Source organism: Schistocerca gregaria, chromosome 2, assembly GCF_023897955.1.
Source record: "Schistocerca gregaria isolate iqSchGreg1 chromosome 2, iqSchGreg1.2, whole genome shotgun sequence".
Lineage (NCBI taxonomy): Eukaryota > Metazoa > Arthropoda > Insecta > Orthoptera > Acrididae > Schistocerca > Schistocerca gregaria.
In genome coordinates this window covers 827,034,184-827,060,564 of record NC_064921.1, presented here as the reverse complement: position 1 = coordinate 827,060,564, position 26,381 = coordinate 827,034,184, and the positions used below count along the sequence as shown (strand labels likewise).

Genomic DNA, 26,381 nt, shown 5'->3' with positions numbered 1-26,381 from the left:
GTTTCATTACTTTATTTTCGCACCTCGTACGGCTGTGTAGAACAAAGTCGTACAACAACCTGACTAGCTCTCATGAGTAGGGAACGGAAAATTTTTTTTGGAAATTTGTGGTAAGGACTATGGGACCAAACTGCTGAGGTCAGCGGTCCATAGGCTTACGCACTACTTGATCTAACTTAAACTAACTTGCGATAAGGACAACACACACACCCATGCCCGAGGGAGGAATTGAACCACCGACGGAGGGAGCCATGCGAACCGTGACAAGACGCCTAAGACCGCACGGCTACCCCGCTCGGCGAACGGAAAAAAACCTCACACATATACAATTTTAATTTTGTATGGAACAGTGGTCAATATTTTCTCAGGAAGAGATTTTAAAAAAATTCCCATCCCCTGACTCCAAAGAAGGTTTCTGCAAGGTTTCCCTTGATTGTGGGACCTATCTCGGAATTGATATCCCCTCGCATTAATTTTAAATTGGGAACTCCCTCGCCGATCTCTCCTGGTGTTTGGCGGAAGAGAACTGAGGCACTACTGTGCCCGCTTTGTCTCTTGGAGTACACAATGAAAAGTACAGGGTGATTATAATTAAAGTTAAATTTTCAAACCGCTGTAGAAATAACTTCAATGGTCAGAATGACCTCAAATTGCAACGGAATTTTATCTGAGAAGGTGGAAAACGTATGTCAGAAGAAAACTAAATAGTTGCAAAATGTAGCAATAGATGGCGCTATAAGCATCATAATATAATAGCAGTCAACTACAAATGACAAATGAATCATACAACAACGCCTAAGGTGTATCTTTGACGTTAAAAAAACTGTACTATTCAGTGTGCATGAGTGTATAGGTGTGATACTGTTTGTTACGTGAGCCCATCCCCCATGGCAAGGTCATATCACATCGGATGGGAAAAATTAGTTTTTAATTGTCCTGAGGCCAAACCGCATAAAAAACATCAATCAAAATCAAATCAGATTATTAATTTCCGCGTAGTGGCGAGAAACATGTTCAGTGTGCTGTCCACCGTTTTCTGCAACAAATTGAAATCGAGTAACAGCATGTTCTACCACTGATCGAAGTGTTTCCGGAATCACGTTCAGAATGTGTTGCACAATGCGTGTATTCAACGCAGCTAAATTTGCAATCGGAATACTGATAGCCCACAGCCAGAAGTCACACGGATTAAGATCAGGTGATCGGGACGGCCAGGCTGTAGCGAAATTGCGGCTGATAATCCTAGCATTTCCAAAATGGCGCTTCAGTAGCTGCTTAAATGGATTTGCAATGTGCGGAGGTGCGCCATCTTGCATAAAAATAATCCCAGCCACACTTCTACGCTGTTGGAGAGCTGGAATGCCGTGGTTGCGCAAAAGACGCTCATAGCGCTACCAGTGACTGTACAGGTAACAGGACCGGAAGCACCTGTCTCTTCGAAAAAAACATAGCCCTATGATAAATGATGAGTAAACCCACACCACACAGTGACGTTTTCAGGATGAGGTGGTGCTTGTTGATTTGCGTGTGGATTTTCCGTTACCCATATTCGACAAATATGTGTCATAATACGCCAGATGGAAGTGGGCTTCGTCTGTCCACGGCCCATCATTGTCCACTTCCAAGAGGGCAGGAAACTCTAAAGCAAAGGTTTCTCTTGCTGGCAGGTCAACAGGAGGCAACTCATGCACATTGGTCATTTTGAATGGATATCAAAAAAGGATGTTTGTCGGATTTCACGCACCGTGTTCACGGGTGTGTCCAATGTTCGGACAATTCTCCGTGCACTACACGTATGCACACCACCACTCGTCTCCTCCTGCATTGCTGTGGCCACTGCTTCCACTGACGTCGAATCAGTTTGGTTCCTCCCTGTAGCAGGTTGCACACCAAAGGAACCCGTCTTTTCGAATTTCCGAATCGTATTGTCCAGACCAACGCCTTTTTTTTTTTTTTTTTTTTTTTCAAACCCTCCAGTGTCCGGAACTTCCGCAGAGCGACTTGTGCACAGTCATCATTCTTGTAATACAGTTTTACAAGCAGAGCACGATCCTGCATCGAGACAGTCATTACGAACGTCGCAGACGCGAAAGTAGGAAAAGCCGCCGTGTTTATAACAACTTCAATGGATCGTGTGCATGGCAGGTGTTTTCATTAACGTTCATGAAAAATACAGCGCCGTCTATTGATCAATTTTCACACTTTTTATTTTTCTTCTGACATACGTTTTCCCCTTTCTCCGATAATATTCCGTTGCAATTTGAAATCATTCTGACCAGTGGTGTTATTTTTACAGCGCTATGAAAGTTTAATTTTAATCACCCTCTACATTAAAGAACAGAATGATGCGCGACCCTGAGAAGGGCACTTCTACGTATTCCAAACTGCCATGCGAAGATCCACAGAATGTTGTAGAAAGGACGATAGTAAGTAGTGCCACATTTAAACTTTACAGCTTTCCCATTACCGATTTCATGCATCTCTTACAACACTGTAAGTAATGCAGCGTGATTTACAGACTATGTAGTTGTGACCTGATGTGTGGTTGGTAGCCGTGTATAAGAGGGAAGGCGAGCTACTGGAATACACTGCCGATCAGATCGGCACGCCATTAGTTCGCGTCAAATTATCTGCGTTGCTGTTAATGTTCTTACACATGTCAAAGACAGTGCACCTTTTAAACGGCTCTTCAAATGTAATGGGGACAGTGTTTGACGATTCACAAAGGTACAGGTAATGCCATATAACAACAACAATTTGATAAATACTGTGTAAACTCTGAAGATAAATAATCAGATAAATTGGCAATAAGATAAATTGGCACAAATTTCTACATCTAAATCTCTTTTCTGCAAATCATTGCGAAGTAGTATCAGGTATCACCACAGTCACACATACAGCCAAGATTCTAAACATTTTGTTTGAACCAAATACTTAACAAACTTGCGAGTCATGTTACTGGAACGAAGATACGTTATGCAGACTGTAACGAAGGTTCTAAGAATGATAACGAACTAGTGATTAAAACGAAGGTTCTAAGAGTCATAACGAACTAGTGATTAAGAGTTCAATAAAATAAGAACGCTATTAAAAGGTAACATTGATGTATGGAAACATTTTGTGCCATGAAAACTGACGTAAGAAGAACTTATCTTTTGCGTAAATAAGTAGAACTACAATCTGTCCTTTGTTTGTAAGCGCGGTTGCAGTTAGAGCATCAAAAGTGAATGGATAATATCGAGTGTCGCTTCATCACTGATGTTTCTCTCTGGTAAACCCTCATTTTGTTCAGTAATGCTAACATATTTCTTATAAATATTCTGGGCTAGCTGACTTGCAGATTGTGCGCCTGGTGCAGTTTGTACGGGATCGACTGCACTTGAGTCCAGTTAGTCTTCATCACCCTTGCTGTTGGTACCACTGAGTGGGTCTGTGATGATATCTATGTGCTCCATTGGCACCGCTTGTCGACTTATTTCATTTGTACTTTGAACTAGCATTCCCTCGCATCCTTTTCTAGATCGGGAAGTGCATCCTCAATCGCGGAATTGTTTTTGTCACCCCTGATTGATGTCGCAGGAGAAACATAAAATCCCAAATATTTTTTGCGTTTGCTACCAAATCGTTGGACTGGACGCAGAGGACCTGTACCTTGGTTGGCCCGTTCCCCGGATTTGACGCCTTTAGACCTTTTTCTGTGGGGAAGTCAGAAAGACCCTGTCTACAAGAAGATTACAACTACACCCGGTGATATTCAGCGACGTATTACTGCAGCCTGCTCTGACATCTCCCCTGAAATGCTAGCACGTGTGCAGCAATCGTTCCATACCAGACTGCAAGCTTGTATTGCCGCTACCGGTGATCACTTTGAACACAACCGGTGATGGTCAATTGTCTCTTTACTGGTCAGAATCCACATAACCAGTGTATGCACGTGTGTTGCTCTTTAGTGTGTGCTACGGTACTGCGGTGCAGGTTTTACGTGATTCGCCCTGTGTATGCCTACCGCCTTAATCGATTGCAACTCTTCCAAAACTCTAAGCTCTGCCTCTGTTACTCCATCCTTTCTGTTTTCTTAGCTTTCCGTTTCTTCTGTCACGTTGTGAGACAGTTCGTCCCCATCGTAGAGGCTTCCAGTGCACTTCGCCTATGCAGTCTTTTCTCTACATTTAACAGTGGAATTCTTCTTGCACTCTTAATGTAGTCGACTTTGCTATTAATTTCGCCGAAAATGTTATATTGCGTAAAGACGTGATGCAACTTTGGAGACAGCCTGTGCTGTTGCTAGGCTGCTAACAGAATGGCCGCGTGGCGGTGAGGCTCGCGAGCCAGCAGCAGAAGGGCCCTCGTCCGTCCTCTCCTCTCCTGTGCTAACGAAGGCGACGTGTTCCCCGTGGAATCTCCAGCACGAACCTGCGCTCTCCCAGTAACGGGCAAACACCGCACCGCCAACAAAAGTCTATACCTATGGATAGTCAAATATCGTCAAATTTTTCAGCACATACACTCAATAGCTCCTCTGGCCACTGCAGAACAGCCAGCTGTACCGCAAACAGATAATACTGGCTTTTAACAGCAAAGTGCAATTACTCGGTAAAATATTTAAGATCACGCTTCACACATTGTAAAATAGTGGCGCACTGTTTATTCAGAGGAAGGAATCAGTCACAAAAAGTACAAAAATGCAACGGGGCTTTGAATGTAGACCTTCCCAGCGTATACTAACTTACCTCTACCACGGAAAATCTCTCCAGCCGGGTGGCTCTGCTGGAATACCACCATCATATGATGAGTTTGGCATCGAAACGTCGCGCTATCTCAACGCTGCCACCCGGCTGGAAACCCGACGGGCTATAATCTACAGCAGGACTGACGAAGGGCAAAAGAAAGTCCCAGATATTTAGCCAGCCTAGTTCGTAGTGACGGCCGGGAACAGAGGTGGTGGTGAATTCTCTACATGTACGATATCATACACTGCTAAGGCAAAGCATTTTGAGCAACTGCTTACTAACATGTGAGTCCATCTTTGGAACGCAATAAAACAGCAAAGATTCTGCATAGCATAAGTTCGACAATTCGTCAATAAGTTTTCAGTGATACTGGAAAGGACTGTTGATATTTTTAAAAATATCGGGATTCCGATTTATCGATGTTTAAAAATAAGTCATTATCAACTCTAGATATATCGAAGGAACGTAGCTACGTATCCATATACGGACGGAAAGAATATCGACATAGAAGCCTATAAAAATATCCGTTGCACATATACTGCCGGTTGTAGAACTGTGTATTTAAGTATTGATTTATTATTAGATATTCTGTACATCAAAAAACTAGCAGCCTGCCTATGCTCGTTAGACCGAGAATTGAAAGTAAAACGATGCACGTTCAAGTTTGGCGATAGCCACTTTGCTTACAAGGGTAACTGAATGTAGGCAGCATAATAAAAGGTGTTCGATGGATCCTTCGCTCGGTTTCGTCACATATCCGGTTTGTCCGGAACACTTCATGTCGACTTCCCTGTTTTCTCATTTCTGCCAATGCCAGCGACATGGCAGTTGTAGTGTCAAAATTATGTGATGAAGCTAAACGTTGCAGTTTCTGTTGGTAGCGTTGAGCACTGATTACGTCAGCATTTCCCCTCATACGTCTCCACCCAGCGCAAAGACCAATCTTGTCATTAAGATTATTTAGCTCTTTCAATTAAATTTTCTCCGACACATTTAAGTCTCGTCTTTATCTATGATAATGATTTAGATTTTTGTTCATCATTTTCAACAACTGTGTTTGAAGAATGCCGATGTGAAGAAGTAGCACACTAGTTGCTTAAAAATTGTTTTTTAATGCAACTGGTGTGGTATATCTTCACATCGGAAATCTTGCTATTCAATTTAGATCGCCACCGCTCCTCCTCCTCCTCCCCCCCCCCCCCCCATTCCCCGTTGTGCAACTGGACTTCTCACTTACACATGCTTCGCACAGTCCAGGAGAAAGATTGGACGTGATGGAAGCTCAAAAAGCAGTAAGACTCCTTCACGCAGTGAAAGTAAAATTTCAAAAGAACAACTTCAAATATTTGCCGGAAATTGTGAAAAAATATAATGTAAAATAAAAATATCGGCTTTTCATATAGTCATTTTGGTATCGATATATATCGATTCATGTGGGGATAATAATGGCCTGCACATACCGACATTTTTCGAGTATGATCAATATATCTATAATTTTTCGGCAGCTGTAGTACGGATTGCCGGCCGCGATGGCCGAGCGATTCTAGGCGCTTCGGTCCGGAAACGCGCGTCTGCTACGGTCGCAGGTTCGAATCCTGCATCGGGCATGGATATGCGTGATGTCCTTAGGTTAGTTAGGTTTAAGTAGTTCTAGGTCTAGGGGACTGATGACCTCCGATGTTAAGTCCCATAGTGCTCAAAGCCATTTGAATCATTTTCTAGTACGGATTGATCATTCGTTAACGCAACCACTTTCGTGGCGTGCGGCCGGCTGATGACGCCAGCTGCTGATCCAGCGGCGAGGTTGACAGGAGGTCCACAGTGAATAGAGGACGGTTTGCCGCGTCAGGCACTTTTACCATGCACACCGTAAACACGTGAAAATAAAAGTAAATTACTCACGTAAATGAAGCAAGGAAAAGTTAGAACTGCTTCTCTTCGTTGTTCAGTCATTTCTGCCACCTGCTTAGGAAATTCCTCTTTACACTTTGCAGGCCCCTCAGAAAACTGGCAGCAATTTCTCGACATCCGTTAGTTTTAAATTCATCTAAAGTGTGTGAATTTTATTCACTTTTAATGTCCCCCCCCCCCCCCACACACACACACCCCTAAGCCCAAAGATAAAAATCGCAGGTGGTGAAATCGGGGACGAAGAGGCCGTAAGTTGTTAGCGATAAGCCTATCTTGAAACGCGTCACGAATTTCCTATAATGAGAAGTTGACATAAGTGCCGTCACAAGGTCCTGCTAAAAGGTTGCGAACGGATGTTCTCTCTCAGTTAATTGGCCAACATAAGGCCGCAAAATGTTTTCCATGTATCTCTCACTGTTAATTGTTTCCTGTAAAAAAATTGCGCCTGCTACTCTCTCACCGCTAACAGCGCACCGGACTTACTTTTGATCATGCAGAAGTGCTTCGTGTACTACGCCAGGCTTTCCAGAATTCCAGCAACGGTTATTTTGCTACTTAGCGTATACATTTAAGTGAAACCATCACTCGAACGAAAATAAAGTTAGGTGGGAGTCAATTTCTCCATCGTGCACCTTATTCAGAATCCAGTCACAAAACAGCAATCATTTTGCAGAGTCACCCACTTTAAGTTCTGGCGTCGCAGTTATTTTATAGGACTGTATCTTCAGTAACTTGGTAGCTGTTTGAACAGAATCGTAGGAAATCCCCAGTTGCTGAGAAAGATGTTGAACTGATTTTCTAGGAGGCCTTTTCAGAGCATGCCCACTGTTATCAAGATTTTCTTCTGTCAGTACTGTAAGTGGCTGCCTATGTATTTATCAATCGAGTAATCATTCTCCGATTAGGAACTTGGACATCAGGAAATTCCTCTTGAAATAATGACCTAATTGCATACGCTGATTCTATACGCACTTATGAACCATACATGAATAGCCTATGACGAATAGAATATTTATATTTCGCCATTTTAGTTCAAACACATTCACTCAGTACATTGTATTGCGTCGGCTAACAAACACGCACAACCTGCGCAAGCAAAGGCCTCGCAGCAGAGGAAAGATACAGTCCCCGCCAGCTCCTCCGCCTGCTGGCTGCCCTTACCTGATGATAAATGCTTGTAGTCAGACTGGTTGACATCTGAAACATACCAGACTGGACTACTCCAGACAGAAATACGTCAATGACGTTTGTACTGGCAGTGCCCGCTCCCACACTTCCTCTGCGTAAACCATTGACACTGCCTGTTTTCAAGTAGGAAAATTTTTTGAAGCGAAAATTTCGTCTATTACTAGAAAATAATGCAACCTTGGTCCTATTTCAAATTAAGGACAGTATTTCGAAAGACTCATAAAAACTACAGAGACCTACACCGTATATAATGTTCAAAACTTTTTCATGGTTTTTGTAGAATATTTGTATTTAATATTTCGTACTCGTTGCGAGTTAAATCTTCACAAAATTTCGAAAAAGAACGTTGCTATCTGAAGCACCTACATGACGAATACAATGTGATATGCAACTTTGGAAAGATTCGTAGTCGAGCATTATACACTCCTGGAAATGGAAAAAAGAACACATTGACACCGGTGTGTCAGACCCACCATACTTGCTCCGGACACTGCGAGAGGGCTGTACAAGCAATGATCACACGCACGGCACAGCGGGCACACCAGGAACCGCGGTGTTGGCCGTCGAATGGCGCTAGCTGCGCAGCATTTGTGCACCGCCGCCGTCAGTGTCAGCCAGTTTGCCGTGGCATACGGAGCTCCATCGCAGTCTTTAACACTGGTAGCATGCCGCGACAGCGTGGACGTGAACCGTATGTGCAGTTGACGGACTTCGAGCGAGGGCGTATAGTGGGCATGCGGGAGGCCGGGTGGACGTACCGCCGAATTGCTCAACACGTGGGGCGTGAGGTCTCCACAGTACATCGATGTTGTCGCCAGTGGTCGGCGGAATGTGCACGTGCCCGTCGACCTGGGACCGGACCGCAGCGACGCACGGATGCACGCCAAGACCGTAGGATCCTACGCAGTGCCGTAGGGGACCGCACCGCCACTTCCCAGCAAATTAGGGACACTGTTGCTCCTGGGGTATCGGCGAGCACCATTCGCAACCGTCTCCATGAAGCTGGGCTACGGTCCCGCACACCGTTAGGCCGTCTTCCGCTCACGCCCCAACATCGTGCAGCCCGCCTGCAGTGGTGTCGCGACAGGCGTGAATGGAGGGACGAATGGAGACGTGTCGTCTTCAGCGATGAGAGTCGCTTCTGCCTTGGTGCCAATGATGGTCATATGGGTGTTTGGCGGCGTGCAGGTGAGCGCCACAATCAGGACTGCATACGACCGAGGCACACAGGGCCAACACCGGGCATCATGGTGTGGGGAGCGATCTCCTACACCTCTGGTGATCGTCGAGGGGACACTGAATAGTGCACGGTACATCCAAACCGTCATCGAATCCATCGTTCTACCATTCCTAGACCGGCAAGGGAACTTGCTGTTCCAACAGGACAATGCACGTCCGCATGTATCCCGTGCCACCCAACGTGCTCTAGAAGGTGTAAGTCAACTACCCTGGCCAGCAAGATCTCCGGATCTGTCCCCCATTGAGCATGTTTGGGACTGGATGAAGCGTCGTCTCACGCGGTCTGCACGTCCAGCATGAACGCTGGTCCAACTGAGGCGCCAGGTGGAAATGGCATGGCAAGCCGTTCCACAGGACTACATCCAGCATCTCTACTATCGTCTCCATGGGAGAATAGCAGCCTGCATTGCTGCGAAAGGTGGATATACACTGTACTAGTGCCGACATTGTGCATGCTCTGTTGCCTGTGTCTATGTGCCTGTGGTTCTGTCAGTGTGATCATGTGATGTATCTGACCCCAGGAATGTGTCAATAAAGTTTCCCCTTCCTGGGACAATGAATTCACGGTGTTCTTATTTCAATTTCCAGGAGTGTATTTCGGTAACCAACTAAAAAACTAAGTACTTGAGTGTCACGTTTCGGCATAGGTCCTACCACCAGCTTAGACAAGGGTATCGCCCGCGCGTCTCGATGGGTACGTAGACGACAGTTTGGGCTGAAGTCTACTAACAAGTAAACCTACCCAAGTGATGCACTTCGATTTTTATTTGCTTTGAATACGTTGATAGAGCAAAGTAAGAGACACACATTTTTTTATACGTGCCGATATCGCCCATAAGGAGGTGAAACGCCCTCTTACAAATTGAGTATAATATTTCTGAATTAATACAGCACTCACGAGCAATTTGCCGAGCAGTTTCAAGCAGTATTACGAACACCACTGAACCGAGAAAAATCTGTTATGGAGAATGAACTACCATGTTTAGCAGCAGTGGCCGTTCGTCTCCGTATCTCCACTAATTCTTGCAAACAATAAATTTAAGAAACTGGAACTGCAGACTTTTTAAATTTATTACGAAATGGTTTTCGTGGGAGCTGTAGGTTATTTCATAGAATATAATTACATTTTTCACTGGCGTTGAGTGGGTTGTACACAGCTTTCCAGTGTGCTAATGCAGTTCTTTCTTCATTTTTTAGCAATCAGTTCCTTTTACGTTCATTAATCTTGTACGGTAGTTGAACTCCAACTATTTACATAACGTGTTTTGCAATTTCAGTGTATTTACAGAAATGCTGTCAATAGCAGCTCTGCTGATTACCATAAACCTGGTTATAATTGTGTTGATGATAATTAGATAATACGAAATGACTGAGGATTTGGGTATGGCGGTGTAATACAGCCGTATAAGAGATCTGCCCTAAGGATTTGAATTAAGATGTCCTCTTAATATTGCGTTATGTCATTCTATTTGGAAGTTAAAATTTTAATAATACGTGCAATTGTTTCATAAACAACCCAAAATCATCAGCTGGAGCACAGTGTACTGTGACTAATACCACGAGCTTCCCGTCAGTTCTACGTCTACCGCACAACGTTCAAAACTATAATCACTGCAAAATCAGAAGATGTCCATGTTCCTATTTTTGTATTAGTTCCTAATCTAAGTGGCAATTCCAGCCACAACTTCACTTTTCAGAGTGGTTCGTGCTCCCTGAGCAACTATAAAATCTAATGTGAAATTCTTATAGAGCACTGGCAAAGCAAAACGAAAGGGAACGACGCAACGGCGTTTAATAATTACGAGGGCTATTCGGAAAGTAAGGAACGATAGGTCGCGAAATGGAAACCACAGCGAAAATCAAAACTGTTTTATTTGCAACAGTTAGCTACAGCTTCTAGCTACTTATCTTCATAGTCACCGATCCGACTTAGACGTTTGTCGTAGCGTTGTACCAAATTCCCAATACCCTCGTTATAGAAGGCAGCCGCCGGTGCTTTCTGCCAATTCTCTGCGCTGCCCTACAGCTCGTTGTCTGTACCAAAATGTTGTCTTCATAGCCAGCGGTTCATGTGAGCAGAGATGAAACTCAGAAGGTGGCAATTTTGGGCTGTATTGTGGGTAATAAAACATTTCCAATTGAAAACTAAGCAGGAACATCTTCATTATCCCTGCAGAATGCGGCTGAAAATTGTTATGTAATGTTGGCTGCATAGCTTCAGGCGAAATTTCTCACCAGGCCCTCGTACTTGGCCGGAGACACTATTGTTCTAGGCATCTTCATGTGCTCCCTGTGTGCTCAGAACTAAAACTAACGACGTAATGCGATCGACCGCCATAGTAGAGACACTGCCTAACACACCTGTGCAAAACTTCATCGGATTTTCACTGTGGTTTCCATTTCGCGACCGATCGTTCCTTACTTTCCTAATAACCCTCGTAGAAAAACGACTCGCAGCCATGGAGTTACATTTCCTCACATCGCATGCGATACGTCAGACTGCATGAGAATTCCGTGCGGTCAGCGATCGATCGCTGCAGTCTACGATTTGCTCACACACTTGACTTGACGACGGACGCTGCAACCCGTCGCTCGTGCTTGGGGCCCCTTTGCTGTACTCTAGTCTCTGGCAGCGGACATCTCTTGCGGCGGCCACGGTAATCATAATCAGATTGTAAATCTGAATGGCGATCAAATGTTCGCGTCTGGAGGTAAGTGGACATTGTGCACCGTGTTCTCAAATGCTGAAAAATGTGTTTTTGGGGAGGATTGGACATATTATGAGGGACAATCAAATGAAAACCGAACATCCGCCACAACGGGACCATGGAACAGTTCCATTCAAGAGTAATTACCATACGCGTTAAGACATTTATCCCACTGGAACGATCAGTTCCTATTTCGAAGAATGCGGTAGGCCGTTAACGGGTCGACAACCGCGGCCGTCCGGCCACTGTGGCCGAGCGGTTCTAGGCGCTTCAGTCTGGAACCACGTTGCTGCTACGGTCACAGGTTCGAATCCTCCCTCGGGCATGGATGTGTGTGATGTCCTTAGGTTAGTTAGGTTTAAGTAATTCTAAGTTAGGAAACTGATGACCTCAGAGGTTAAGTCCCCATAAGGCCCAGATCATTTGAACCATTTTGAACCGCGCCCGCTGTTGCACTTCCTTGTCCGACTGAAACCGACGTCCACGTGTTTCTTTCTCCAGGTCTCCAAAGATGTGGAACTCACACAGTGAAATATCCTGGCTGTACGGAGACTGTTGTAGTGTTTCCCAACCAAATCGCTGAAGCGGATCCTCCGTCCGATTGGCAGTGTATGGGTGGGCGTTATTGTGCAACAGAATGGTTCCATCCGACAGCATTCCGACAGCCTGAGGACAAATGGCATATCCAACAATGGAAGAACCTCACATCTCTCCCGCTAAATAAACTATTCGCACAAGTTACGATAAGATCAGGGTGACCTTTTTTTTCGAGTGTAGGGGCGTCGAGTTCCCCGAAGGACGAACCACAGTCGACGGGCAGCGCCATGAAGACACTCTGCAGAAAGTGCGAAGCGCTATAAATCCAGGAATGCTGTCGGACAAAATCATCCTGTTTCACGATAAAGCCCGCCCCCACACTGCCAATCGCACGCACTCTCCGTATCAGCGACATGGTAGGAAAACGCTGCAACATCCTCCGTACAGTCCGGGTTTATCGACCGTGTGTTTGTCGACCTGAAGAAAGACAGATGTGGACGTCGGTTGTGGATCCGCCAGCGGCTGACCGCGTTCTACGAAACAGGAGGTGAATCTCTAGTCTCCCATTGGGACAGATGTGTAACTCGTGTGGTGATTATTTCCGAATTGAACCATTTCAAGGTCCCGCCGTGGCAGATTTTCGGGTTTCATTTAACTGCCCCTTATAGCTTCGTGTACTTTCAAGGGAAACGTACAGGTCCAGAACAAAATGGCCAGGTAGCTCAAGTGGTTGACAGAGCTCGGAAGAACACCAGGCAGGCACAGAATTCTAAAATTCCTAGCAAACTTGCTGTCATAGAGTTAAAGGGCCATGGAGAAGCACCGATGCATGTCTCGGCGTTAACTGAAACTTGGGAAAATCAAGAAGAGAACTACTGGTAATCAGCAAGAAGGCAAGAGCTACTGCGAGTGATGGTGGAGGTCGAATGTTTGAAGCAACACCACTTAGCGGGAGTTGGGATCAATGTGGCTGAGGAACACGCAGTCGAGGTGGGAACTGAAGAGGTGCGTCAACTGGATGTGGATGTCTTGTAGTTTATAAGTGCAGCAGAACAGTTTTATCCTGTCAGGAAAGAGCTGCAGACAAGAAGGCCTGATATGAGATATGCAGAACAAGAATACATTCCAAAGAGGCGAACAACATTCAGTGATGGCGTCTTAGATTAACTGTCCCCTTTCTATCTGACGCTAGAGTAGATTACAGATGTTGTTACGCTATATGACAATATTGCACGATGAAAGAAGTGATTTTTGACGCTTTCAAATGGATATTTTAAATACTATTATTAATACAAGAAAGGCAACAGTTTTATCGATGTCTTTCAGTAACAGTTACCAATACCTGCCTCTTTCCTGAAGTACATTTAAGATACACAACTGTGACCTGTGTTTCCGGTACGATGGACGTGACAGAATTATGGGCAAATTTTATACACTTTGTAAATCACGCATTGGACAAGCATGTGCCGAAAAAGTGGGTTACGGACGGGAAAGACCCACCGTGGTTTAACAGCGCAATTCGGAGAATGCTCAGGAAGCAAAGGCAGTTGCACTCGCGGTACAAGAAAGATCGGGTGAATGAGGACGGGGAAAAGTTAGTAGAGATTCGTGCTGCTGTAAAAAGAGCGATGCGCGAAGCATTCAAAAACTACGACCGTCATACCTTAGCAAATGATCTTGCTGAAAACCCAAGGAAATTCTGGTCTTACGTAAAATCGGTAAGCGGGTCGAAGGCTTCCATCCAGTCACTCACTGATCAGTCTGGCCTGTCCTCGATGGTGAGTGTTCATCGGAGGTGAGGTATCATCTGGAGTGCCCCAGGGAAGTGTGGTAGGTCCGCTGTTGTTTTCTATCTGCATAAATGATCTTTTGGATAGGGTGGATAGCAATGTGCGGCTGTTTGCTGATGATGCTGTGGTGTACGGGAAGGTGTCGTCGTTGAGTGACTGTCGGAGGATACAAGATGACTTGGACAGAATTTGTGATTGGTGTAATGAATGGGAGCTAAGTCTAAATATAGATAAATGTAAATTAATGCAGATGAATAGGAAAAAGAATCCTGTAATGTCTGATTACTCAATTTGTAGTGTAGCGCTTGACACAGTCACGTCGATTAAATATTTGGGCGTAACATTGCAGAGCGATATGAAGTGGGACAAGCAAGTAATGGCAGTTGTGGGGAAGGCGGATAGTCGTCTTCGGTTCATTGGTAGAATTTTGGGAAGATGTGGTTCATCTGTAAAGGAGACCGCTTATAAAACACTAATACGACCTATTCTTGACTACTGCTCGAGCGTTTGGGATCCCTATCAGGTCGGATTGAGGGGGGATATAGAAGCAATTCAGAGGAGGGCTGCAAGATTTTTTACTGGTAGGTTTGATCATCACGTGAGTGTTACGGAAATGCTTCAGGAACCCGGGTGGGAGTCTCTAGAGGAAAGGAGGCGTTCATTTCGTGAATCGCTACTGAGGAAATTTAGAGAACCAGCATTTGAGGCTGACTGCAGTACAATTTTACTGCCGCCAATGTATATATTTCGCGGAAAGACCACAAAGATAAGAGAGATTAGGGCTCGTACAGAAGCATATAGGCAGTCATTTTTCCCTCGTTCTGTTTGGGAGTGGAACAGGACGAGAAGATGCTAGTTGTGGTACGAGGTACCCTCCGCCACGCACCGTATGGTGGATTGCGGAGTATGTATGTAGATGCAGATGTAGATGTAGATGCAACAAGGATTAACATTTGCGGCTGTATTTGTTTATACTGTTGCATAACATCCAGCATAGTACATATTTTGTACCGTTATCTTTCTACGAGTTTTTTTGGTTAAGTTCCTTTATACGTCTGAAGGTTTCTGGGAAACAAGAAACAGTAATTTAAAAAAGTGGTCAACTCGTCTGACTGCCATGCGGAGAAACTAGGTTCAGTTCTCGGTAACGCCAGGGACATTACTTCCATGAGAGGTCTGGAAGGGGGCCCTCTCAGCCTCGTGGTGCTACTTGGACGACAAGTCTGCCGACTACGGCCGGGAGAGCGCTGTGCTGACACCATTCGGCTCCACACGGCATCCGAGAGGCAGATCGTGAAACAGTCCTCGGCCAGCATGTTGCGGTCCGTTGGACCTGAGTGCGGAACACAGTTATTTTACTTTTTCGCAGTGGAGAAGTAATATAAATGCACAGTTTCAAGATTGCTCCAACAAATTTGCTTTTACTATTCAAGTATTTTATTTATCCCCCAACAGTTACTTTATGGACAGCCTTCGTTAATCGTGCAACCAAACACGGTCCGTCATGGCCATTACGAAGATCTGCAGCCTTTCGTAAAATTGGGCATCTTCGTGACACTTTTTTGCGTCGTCTCATTGCCATTGTAGGCTTGTACCACGGGCATCAAGAAGAGGATGTTGTTTGGTGGCTGGTACCCTCTTTCTATAACACAACTGCACGCATGTGTTAACAGGGTTCTTTATTAATCAGAACAGAAAGCTTATCTTAAGCTAGTCCATGCGGTACAAGCTCTTCTGTAATAGTCGATGTTAGCCTCACTTCTGTTGCAGCACAAGTCCCGCTAAATACACAGCTCTGGTTGCTAGTTACTGACTGATTCTCCCTGTGACTGGGCTGCGACCGGTGTCTCGACGCGGTGACTCACTGGATGACTGACTGCGATTGACTCCTCCTCCAGTCCGCGATGGCGATCTAAATACTGGCAGTCGACAGGGCGTTGGCGGGCCGTCGTTTACGAGTCTGTCGTTGGCCTCTTTCCTGATAGGCTCACTTGCTGCAATGTGTATTACCGATCTTCTGGCAACGTCTTTTCCGCCTGGTGTGCTGGCGACAGCTTACACCAGCACAACTTTTAGCACTGTTGTGATTCTTGAAGTTTCCCGGCGTACTGCATATTATATGAGGTTCTGGGATTGCACCCGGATCATGTTGATTTCTTGCCACAATATTTCGGCTGGCAACCATTCAACCATTTTCAGGTGAGTGTCTTCCAGATGGCTCAACATTTGCCAGCTGAATTATTGTGGCAAGAAGTCAACATGGTCCAGCACCACTCCACACATCTCATAGAATACTTTTAGCGCTTTTTGTAATATAATTCTAAACACAAGTGTACTGCGACATCCTTCAATCATAGTACCAGCACAGTTTTTATGTGAAACTAACGGAGTATTCAGTGTTGACCCAGCACATATTTATTTCAATTGTATTAGTCCATCTCCTCCTTTCACCTCTCTCTGTCCATATCCTCTGCCCCCGTCTCTGTCATCTCCTTCTCCTCCTTCTCTCTGTTGATATCCCTGGCCCTTCTCTCTGTTCATCCCCTACTCCCCTCCTTCTGTCCATCTCCTGTCCTCATCCTGTCCGTCTCCTCCTGTTCCCTTGCTCTGTCCATCTCCTCTTCCAATTCCCGCTGTCCTTCTGCTGCTTCCTTCATATCTCCTGAACCATGTGTAGTACAGTGGTATAATTTTGTAAGTACATTTGGCGAATGAATTTACGAACAGCACTAGCAGCGAATAAGCAAGTAATGTGAACGCCGTGACATCATGCCTGATGCGTTAGTTTTACTGCAGCAACAGCAAAAATTTAGTAAGTGATAAACTTTATTCCTTTCTTCATTTTGTGAGGGGTTTTCAGTGAGAAAAAGTCTTGCAACGGTTTGAAATTGCGCGTAAAGTTTGTTACAAGTCACTAAGTTCTGCCGTTCTCGAATGCTCAATATGTGCATAATAGCTATACGTTATGTAACGTGTACATTATGCAAAAAGCAGTGTGGAAATAGGGAATGAACATATTGAAGATTGTATAAACATTGTATACATTACTTTGAATCGTATCATATAGCACTTACCAACCAAGAAAAGCATTTTCACAAACATGATAAAAGTGTTTTTTTACTTCAATTCAACATCTGGGGCGGGCTGGCAGACATTAACTATACAATAGAAGACATTTAAAATTGTAAAAGAGAAAACATAGCCTACATAAACATAAAATGGGGGAACTTAATGGAAGAGAACAGACAAAAAGGGGGCGACTGTAAAATGGAGATAAAAACCTCAAAAAAAAGTATTGCACACAAAAAAGACCTCACACCGGGACAATTAAAAGAACACAAGGCGAAGTATGGCTGGAGCATAAAAGTAGCGATGGACGGCTTAGCACATAACGATCACTGACAGTAACACTATGTTCAAGTCCAACACACAATTAAAATCACAGCTCTGGACGCACAGGAGAACAGCACCAAACACAACACCGACGTAGCACACTGATGACGGTGATCAAACACAGGATCAGCCAAGGGCTGGAGATGAGGGAGAAGGGAGGGAAGGGTGGAGAGGGGGAGAGACGGGCGGAGGCGCATCGAAGAGGGCTGGGGAGGGAAGGACGTGGGAGGGACACAGTTGAGGAGGGAGTGCAGGGACTCAGGGGGGAAAGGAGGAAAATCCGCTCTGGGAGAAGGAGGGGAGAGGAAAAGGGGGCCCTGGGGAGGAGAGTAAGATAAAGTTACAAAGCCAAAAAGTAAATATCTTCGAAAGGATGAGTAACTATATGAGAGTATCCCGCACTCGAATTTCTGTTGAATCAAAAACGAGATGGAACTTCAGCAAGTTTATTAACTCTCAAAAACACATTACTAAGTTAGGTACGATCGTTGTTTTTAACAAGAATAACAGAACGTCTCAAATAAAGAGCAAGAATCACTAGTTGTCCTGCTATTCTAAGGATAAATGTGGCGCGTCGCTGCAGGCGTATCACCGCGCCCCAAGAGGCAAAATCGCTTATCTTCTGGACGACATTCTTCTGTCTTCGCACTCGCGCGCGAAATGTGCCGCATAACTTTGAGACTGGCGCTAGTGAATATGGCACGCGCCGACCGCAGTATCAGCGTGTAGCATTCGCTACAACTTTTTCAAAGAGTACATATTTTTTTCCTAATTCGCGTTATATTCTCCAAATCAATAAGCATATTGTACTACACACTTTCTAAAATAGCCTGTATTCTTCCTCAGAATTGCAGCTATCTCCTTACCAAATTTCATTGACACTGGTTCAGTGGGTTAGTAATATTCAATTTAAACGTCATAGTTGATGCGGCAGTTTTTCGAGTGTCTCAGTGTTTATGACGTCATATATCCTATACTGTGTGTCACAGATTGATACAACTCTGCAGGTACATTCAGTGGCATATGTGAAGAGTGTTTGCGAAATGTATCGCGAATACAGTTAGTAGTAAAAAAAGTAATAAATTAAAACGTCGTACCTCATGTGTAAATGTTGTAGTCCATGAACTTTTTTTCCTTTCATTATTATGTGGGACGGGGAGTCGTGTCAGTGAGAAGAAGTTTCATAAAGGTTTGAAATTACGTGTGAAGTTAATTTGCAAGTCCTTAAGTGCTCTCGTTCTCAAATACAGGATGAATAAAATCTAAAAATTCACGCGTCGTGGCCTACACTTCTTTCTCACCCCAATCCCTCACTCGGTTGAGGTAGGTGGTTCTTACCCACAGTGTGATTCTTTCCAGACAATAAGGATACGCGTACCAAGTTTGGATGTAATCGGTCCAGTGGTTTCGGAGGAGATGTGGAACATACGTACATACGTTTTTGTAATAGGTACGAAGATCTTTTTATCCGTGATCCGATTTTGAAGTAATAAAGCCTACACAGTGGCCCAAACTTCGCTCAAGTTACTAGCAAAAACTCCATGAAAATGCCTAGTAGTTTTGCAGATTCCCAGCGGGCTTTCCGCAGTGGCTACACCGGTTAGCGTCAGATCACCGAAATTAAGCGCTCTCGGACTTGGCTAGCATTTGGATGGGTGACCATCCGGGTCTGTTGGTAAGCGGGCTGTACTCAGCGCTTATGAGGCCAATTGAGGAGCTACTTGATTGAGAAGTGGCGGCTCTGGTCAAGAAAATTGACAACGGCCGGGAGATTGGTGTGCTAACCACACGCCCCTCCATACCCGCATCCAGTGACGCCTATCGGCTGAGGGTGACACGACTGTCAGTCGGTACCGTTGGTCCTTTCGAAATCTGATCGGACAGGGAGAGAGAGAGAGAGAGAGAGAGAGAGAGAGAGAGAGAGAGGTTTGGAGATTAGCGTGTTCAAAGACAAATAGGCACGATGGTTTTAGATTTATTGTTAATATTGATAAGGTATTCTGAGTACGGAACATTAATTATCATGAAGTTACTCCACTACACTACTCAGGGCAACATTTTGATATGAAGTTTAAGACAGCAAAAGTAAATTTAATCCGTCTGTTACAAAGATGTACTGACTACAACAAACAGCTATACACTGATGCGCCAAAATGTTATAACCACTGTCCACCACGAAATTGAATGCCTCCTAGTGATTTTGAGGGCTCGAGACGCAGTAACGAAAGAATTTAAGCGGAAGAGAGACGAATAGGCAGTCATTATAGCAAAGATACGGGCCGCAAATACTGAAATCCAGTGATATAAGCGATTTTGACAAGGGGCTCATTGTTGTCGCGCTGTGGCTGGAATAATCTCTGTAACGGCGAAGCTAATCGGCTGTTTTCATACTGCCGTCGTTTGCACCCTGTGGAAAGTGCTTGACGGATGGTGGAATACGGCGTAGGCCGTATGGTACAGGACGTCCACGTCTCATCACAAAACTTAGAGGTCGGAGGTTCCCCCACCGTGTAACGCACTTTGGGCAGCAATCTGTGGCAGATCTGACGAGAGAGCACAATGCTGGTGCAGGCACATGGTTTCGGAGCACACCGTTCAGAGACAATTGTTGAACATGGAGCTCCGCTGTGATGACCCAACGACATCGGCAGTTACGATTGCAGTGGACACATCATCACTGAACTGGTTGGGTCCTTACACGCTGTCATCCAGGCGAATGGTCGCTGGAAACGTGCACCGCGCCACAGATGCAGGCCGATGAGAGCAGAATTGTGCTATGAGGTATACTGAGTTGGGCTTCTATAGGACCTATGGTAGTACTCGAAGACACCATGACAACAGTGAAACACGTGAACGTTATTGCGGACCACAAGCATCCCTTCATGGCTGAAGTCTTCTCTGAGGGTGATGACATCTTCCAGTAGGATAACTCTCCGGGAGACAAGGCCAGAATTGCGCAAAAATGGTTTGAGGAGCGTGATAGTGAACTCACATTGTTGTCCTAGCCAGCAAATACCCCTTATTTGTACCCCCGCGACACATATCAGGCGCCACCTGCGTGCCCACAAACCACCGTATCGTAATTTTCGGGAAATTTAGTGCCCTGTGAGTAGACATCTCTTGCCAAATACTTCTGGAAACCTATCAAGGACTTGTAGAATCCATGTCAAGCAGAATAGCCATGTATAGTGTTTTAAAATTGGGCCAACTTGCTGCTGAACATGTGGTTATATTGTTTTGGCTCATCAGTGTAACTTTATCACAAAATTGCCCAGTCTTAAAAAGTTTTGTTTGGCCCATACACAGAAAAACACAAAGTCTGATAATTTGCTGAAGTTTATATTTCTCATTTACTTAAAATACAAGTGATTATAGACCTACCCTCATTGAAACTAAATACTGATGAAAAGGACTAAATTGCAATAAGCAAAGTAATCAATCAAAACTTTGACACTCTTATTTAAGCTTCTGTTCAGTGGCACCGTACGAGAAAAAGCAGGTGACAGCACTCACACCTAACACAAAATCTTCTAAGTAAGCTAATTAATTGAAGCTAGGTCAGTGGTATCAGAATCATAGTCGTGACACATATTCTGAGCAGCTGTATATTATGTCCAAAAACAGTTATAATGCGAAATACACTCCATCTTTTTAATTAATCCATTCACAAATGTCCGTAATTTCATTAATAACAATCGTTTTACACATTTTCAGTTGCTACACTAGTTTCTGCAGGTATGTGTGCTGTCACCAAGTTACTCCTATAGTCTACGGAAATAACGTTTTTCGTTTTTCAGCGGATGAACAAGATTTTTGTAAAATTTAACTCTTATACAGGATGGTCAGCACATACAACTTATTTTATGTCAACTTACAATCAGTTAAGCACCTCTTCAAAATTATCAACAGTAGCACAAAGTTTCTAAAAAATCTGCAACAACTTTTTCCCACTTGTGACCGGCTCAGGTATAATTCACGCACTTGTAGCTTCCATCAAAAATAACAGCACTGAGCGAGAACACACTGCAGCAGACCTATATTTTGAATTTTGACGAGAATCATAGTACACTCTAAGACAAAAAACGACAACCCACAAACCAATTACCCGAATGGGATGGAAATCGGTAGATGTAATGTACTTGTGCAGACAAGAAATATTGGACGATTTATGCAAGAGAAAGAGCTTCAGTAAACGAGCAAATCAATAACGTGTTGATCCATCCCTGGCCCTGATGCAAGCAGTTATTCGGCTTGGCAGTGACTGACGGAATTGTTGGATGTCCTCCTGAGGGTTATCGTGCCAAATTATGTCCAACTGGCGCGTTACATCGTCAAAATCCCGAGCTGGCTGGAAACCCCTCCCCATAATGCTCCAAACGTTGTCAGCTGAGGAGAGATCCGGCTATCTTGCTGACCAAGATAGGACTGGCAAGCACAGAGATAAGTACGGTGCAGGCAGGCATTATCTTGCTAAAATGTAAGCCCAGAATGGCTTGTCATGAAAGGCAACAGAACGGGAAGTAGAATATCGTCGACGAACCACTGTGCTCTAAGGGTACTGTGGATGAGAGCCAAAGGGGTCCTCCTATGAAAAGAAGTGATAACCCAGACCATCAGTCTCGGTTGTTGGGCCATACAGCGGGAGCAGTCAAGTTGGTATCCCATTGCTGTCTCGGGCGTCTTCAGAATCGTCTTCGGCCTGGAATCACATCGACTGGAGTAGAACTGTCTTCAGTAACGAGGCCCTCTTCGAACTGAGCCCTAATGACCAGAGAAGATATGTATCGAGACGCCCTGGACATTGGTGGGATACCAGTCCGAATGTCGTCTGCCATCCGGCCAAACAACCAGGAGTGATAGTCTGGGAAGCCATTTATTATTTAGCAGTACTGTCGACGATATTCTTTGACCCCTTTTGTTGCTCTTCAGGAAAAGTCATCGTGGACCTACGTTTCAGCAAGCTACTGCCCACTCGCACACAGCGAGAGTTTCCACTGCTTGTCTTCTTACTTGCCAAACTCTACTTTAGCCAGCAAAGTCGCCATATCTCTCCCTAACTGAGAACGTTTGGACCATTATGGGCAGGGCCTTCCAACCACCTTGGACTTGGAGATTTAATGTGCATGTTTGACATAAATAATTCAATCAGTGCTGAGCTGAATAACTGCTTGGATAAGAGCTAGAGTTGGACTAACATGTTAATGATTTGCTCAATTCTTGAAGATGTTTCTCTCGAACAAACCATAATTTTTTCTAAAATTGTAATAATTTTGTTTGTCTGTACATGAATATCATTTCTTGTTTTGTCTGGAGCCACAGTAAGGGTTAAGTTTTTGAACAATGCTGCCCCATTTGACGGTAATGTTTTCTATTTTGTTTATAGAATCCAGATTTGGCTTTAGACCATTTTCAAGTACAAAAATTCATTTGTATATCAAAAGAGCTGTCTCATGCCTTTTGAAATATAAATAAGTTTTTGTACTCGAAAATATCCTAGTGCTGAAATCTGGATTGTACAACAATAAAATAAAAATTATTAGTCAAATGGCGACAGAATCATTCAAAAAAACATCTACTGATGTTTGGGTAACTCCTTTGTATTGCATCGCTCTCTTTTCTTTTTCTTCAGGAAATAATACCTCAGTTAATAAGATTGGCCAGTTTTATGGTATATGTATGATGTGTCTCATTGGAGTGGTGGTGTTCTGTCTGCAGAGGCTGATGACGACAGCGATGGCGAGGGCACAGACAGCGGCGAAGAATGCGGGGGCGCGTGGGACCGGCAGGTGGTGCTGGCTGGCTTCGAGCTGTGCTCCAAGGAGGCGCTCAGGTTCCTGGTGGAGGAGGAGCGCCTGGGAGCAGGCCACCCCGCTGTCAAGACACTGTCGGCGCACTTGAGCGCCCGCTCCCATCAGCTCGACTGCCGCCGCGTCCTGCTCGACTACCTGCGCCGCCGCGACACAGGCGCCGACGCCGATGGCGCCTACCTCTCATGACGTCACCTGGTGTCACCTGACCTCACCGCTACACTGCCACCGTGATAAATGGTGTCACATTACACCCTCACATACTGGCCTCTAGTGTGAGAATTTCATTGCAGCGTCAATACTCGCAACCAGCTGCCAACTAAGTCACTTCTTCGTCCCTACTCTCTCTAATGCCGTGATGTCATATCGGCAGATACCTGTTGGTTCACCTAATACACATTCATCGGATATCAGACATGATGTATGCTTCCACTTCACGCCAATCACACAGTGGAATTTACAGTGTACCATCATGAAACTTGCTCACTGTGAGATCAGGCTTCACCGAGCTGACTCCAGCACCTAGACACTGTACTTTTATTTGGCAGTATGTCTTAGCAATTACGACACTCGTTCTGCTCGATAGGAAAGGTTTATTTGTTTGATATTGATGATAAAGCATGGACACATTATGTAATATTGGGAAAACACATGTCAACATTGTGAAACATCTGAAACGATTACCACGTAATTTTTGGAGAGGTTATTTCTTGTGCCTATGCCCCAGGTCTCTTACTTTAAGATGAAGTGCCAAAAAGAAGATCAAATTCAAATTTCAACAGCCTTTCCGTTATAGATTTTGTACTAACAAAACAAGTAATATTTTTCATAATATTTCTTTGTCAGTGTGTTAGGATATTTATGTATACATTTAGAAATGGTGGTTGTCAGCGATTTTGTTCACTCTCTTTATGTGTAGCTCTTTATTTTAGGAAAGTGCATTTATTTTATCTAGTCAGCTAATTTTGTAAGCGCTTTTTCTAGTCATATGCCACTGTTCCTTCCAGGTACATCCAATGCAGTTATGGAATATTAGCCTTTTTCCTGCAGCTTCAACACCTAGTATATGAGACACATCTGATCCTCCCATCTCTCTCTGTCCACCTTCCCCTCCCCCCTTTCTTTCTCCACATCTTCCTGTCTATCCATCACTGTCTCCCCTGTCTCTGCTTAGCTATGCCCATCCACACTTGTAGCCCCTGTAAGGTGTGCCAATACTACCTGCACAATATGCCTGTCATGTAGGGCAAGTCTATATGTCAGAGGTAGAAAACCATTTTTGTCCATACCTGTGCCCCTATGAGTGCTAGATAGTTCGTTCCCACACAGTACTGATTCTCCTATAGCAAGGAGTATGTGTACCAAATTTGGTTGATATCTTTATGACAGCTGCTTCGACTTGATTGCATTTCTCAAGTAACCTACAAATACAACACTACTGACACTATCTACACATAGCAATCCAAAACAACTTCAAATAAAGATATTATTGTGACTGCTATCACTTTCAGTGACTTGGTATATTGCTATATAACTAGAGTAAGCTTATGCTGAAGTTGTGTTGACTTTTAGAATGATTATGTTTTGGTGTCAGCTGTAACAACACAAAATCAGTACTACATTCAACACGGATTCATTTATATCTTCAGTGGCATGCATTTACTCATTACAAAAAGATCTAAGCATTTGAATGCTATATTACCTTTGTACATAATAGGTTAAAATCCCACATTTGCATTTGCGAGAAAATGAGAAAAGAATGAGAGAAGGGAACAGTTTTGCTTTGTAAAGATTTTTCAGCACAAATTCTTTTTACCTGAAGCTCACCTTAAGCCAGCAGTAGACATCCTTCATTTACTTTATGTCACCATACTCTTCACAGTATTTCTTGAACACAACGAAATAAAAATGTTAACTTTAGTCTAATACTGCTATCGTTTGCTACAACAATGAAAAACAGTCACGGACACACCGATGGGCAGCAGTTCAAATCCCTGGTCCCCCCCCCCTTCCCCCCTCCCCCACCACCAACAATAAGATTTAGGTTTTCTTTGATTTCCACAGATCATTTAAAGCAAATTTAGAGGTGGTTCCTTAAACAACGTAAACAACGGTAGCAGAGATATTCAAGGGAAGTAAATGAAATACGGGGGGACATGACCAAAAGCAAAGAGAGAGGGTGTCTGTAGAGGTAAGTTACAGTATGCGCCATGTAATGATCTCTCCCAGCGACACCGAAACTGTGAGTCTCTGAATGTGCCGCTAGGGACATAAAATCCAGCCTACCCTTTCCCAAAGTGGCAATTACGCTTGCAGTGACTTCTCACGTTACGTTCCCAGCAATAAACGGCGGCGTCGCGCCGCCGCGAGTGTAAACGAACTCAACCCAGTCCATCGTTACCTCTCTCTCTCTCTCTATCACACACACACACACACACACACACATACACACACACACACACACACACACACACACACACACGCACATACATACATATGCTTAACGCATCCCGAGCTCGCAGCCCGAGCTCCCTCTCTCTCTCAGGGATCCCAAGGGGGTGAAACCCCACAACATATTGTGACTTAACCTCCTGAGATTTGTTGAAGTGTCGCACTTCGATACTAAAAGCATCTGAAAGGACCCAAAGTCGTAGGCAGGAAATATTTTTGCAACATTTCCTGTCCTGCGCATTGGCTTGTATGTCAATTTACACGCAGGGCGAGCCTTTCCGAACAGTAAGAAGGCAAGAGTAAAAACTCCGATACGGGAGTGAAAAAAAGCCAAGAAACAGAGTAAGATGTGAAATTTAATTTTTTTTTAATTTTCCCGGTGAACTAAATATTCAAAAAGACTTCGGGCTTGCAGCCGGTCGTCGTTCGCTTCCATCCACGATATTTCGACTGGACAACTGCCAGCCATCCTAAGGTGAGCCGTCGAAGACTGACGAAGACGCCCTCCGTTCCGTAATGTATAGCGTGCAGCGAGTATTCATATGGAGAGACGAACCACACCGCCCTCCAGCAGCGCCCTCGCTGGTGGAACTGCAGAACTCAGCTGTCTTCGGTCTTGTCAATTGC

General features: G+C 44.4%; 1 protein-coding gene across 2 annotated transcripts in view; it reads left to right on the top strand.

Annotated features, from left to right (window-relative positions):
- LOC126335180 (uncharacterized) overlaps positions 1-26,123 on the top strand; it is a 284,521-nt gene extending 258,398 nt beyond the window's left edge. For both annotated transcript variants that reach the window (XM_049998172.1, XM_049998173.1), the window contains exon 4: positions 23,212-26,123. In XM_049998172.1, coding sequence (XP_049854129.1) covers positions 23,212-23,492 — 281 coding nt within the window. In that variant the 3' untranslated portion in view covers positions 23,493-26,123. The remainder of the gene's footprint in view (positions 1-23,211) is intronic.
- The last annotated feature ends 258 nt before the right edge of the window (positions 26,124-26,381 follow it).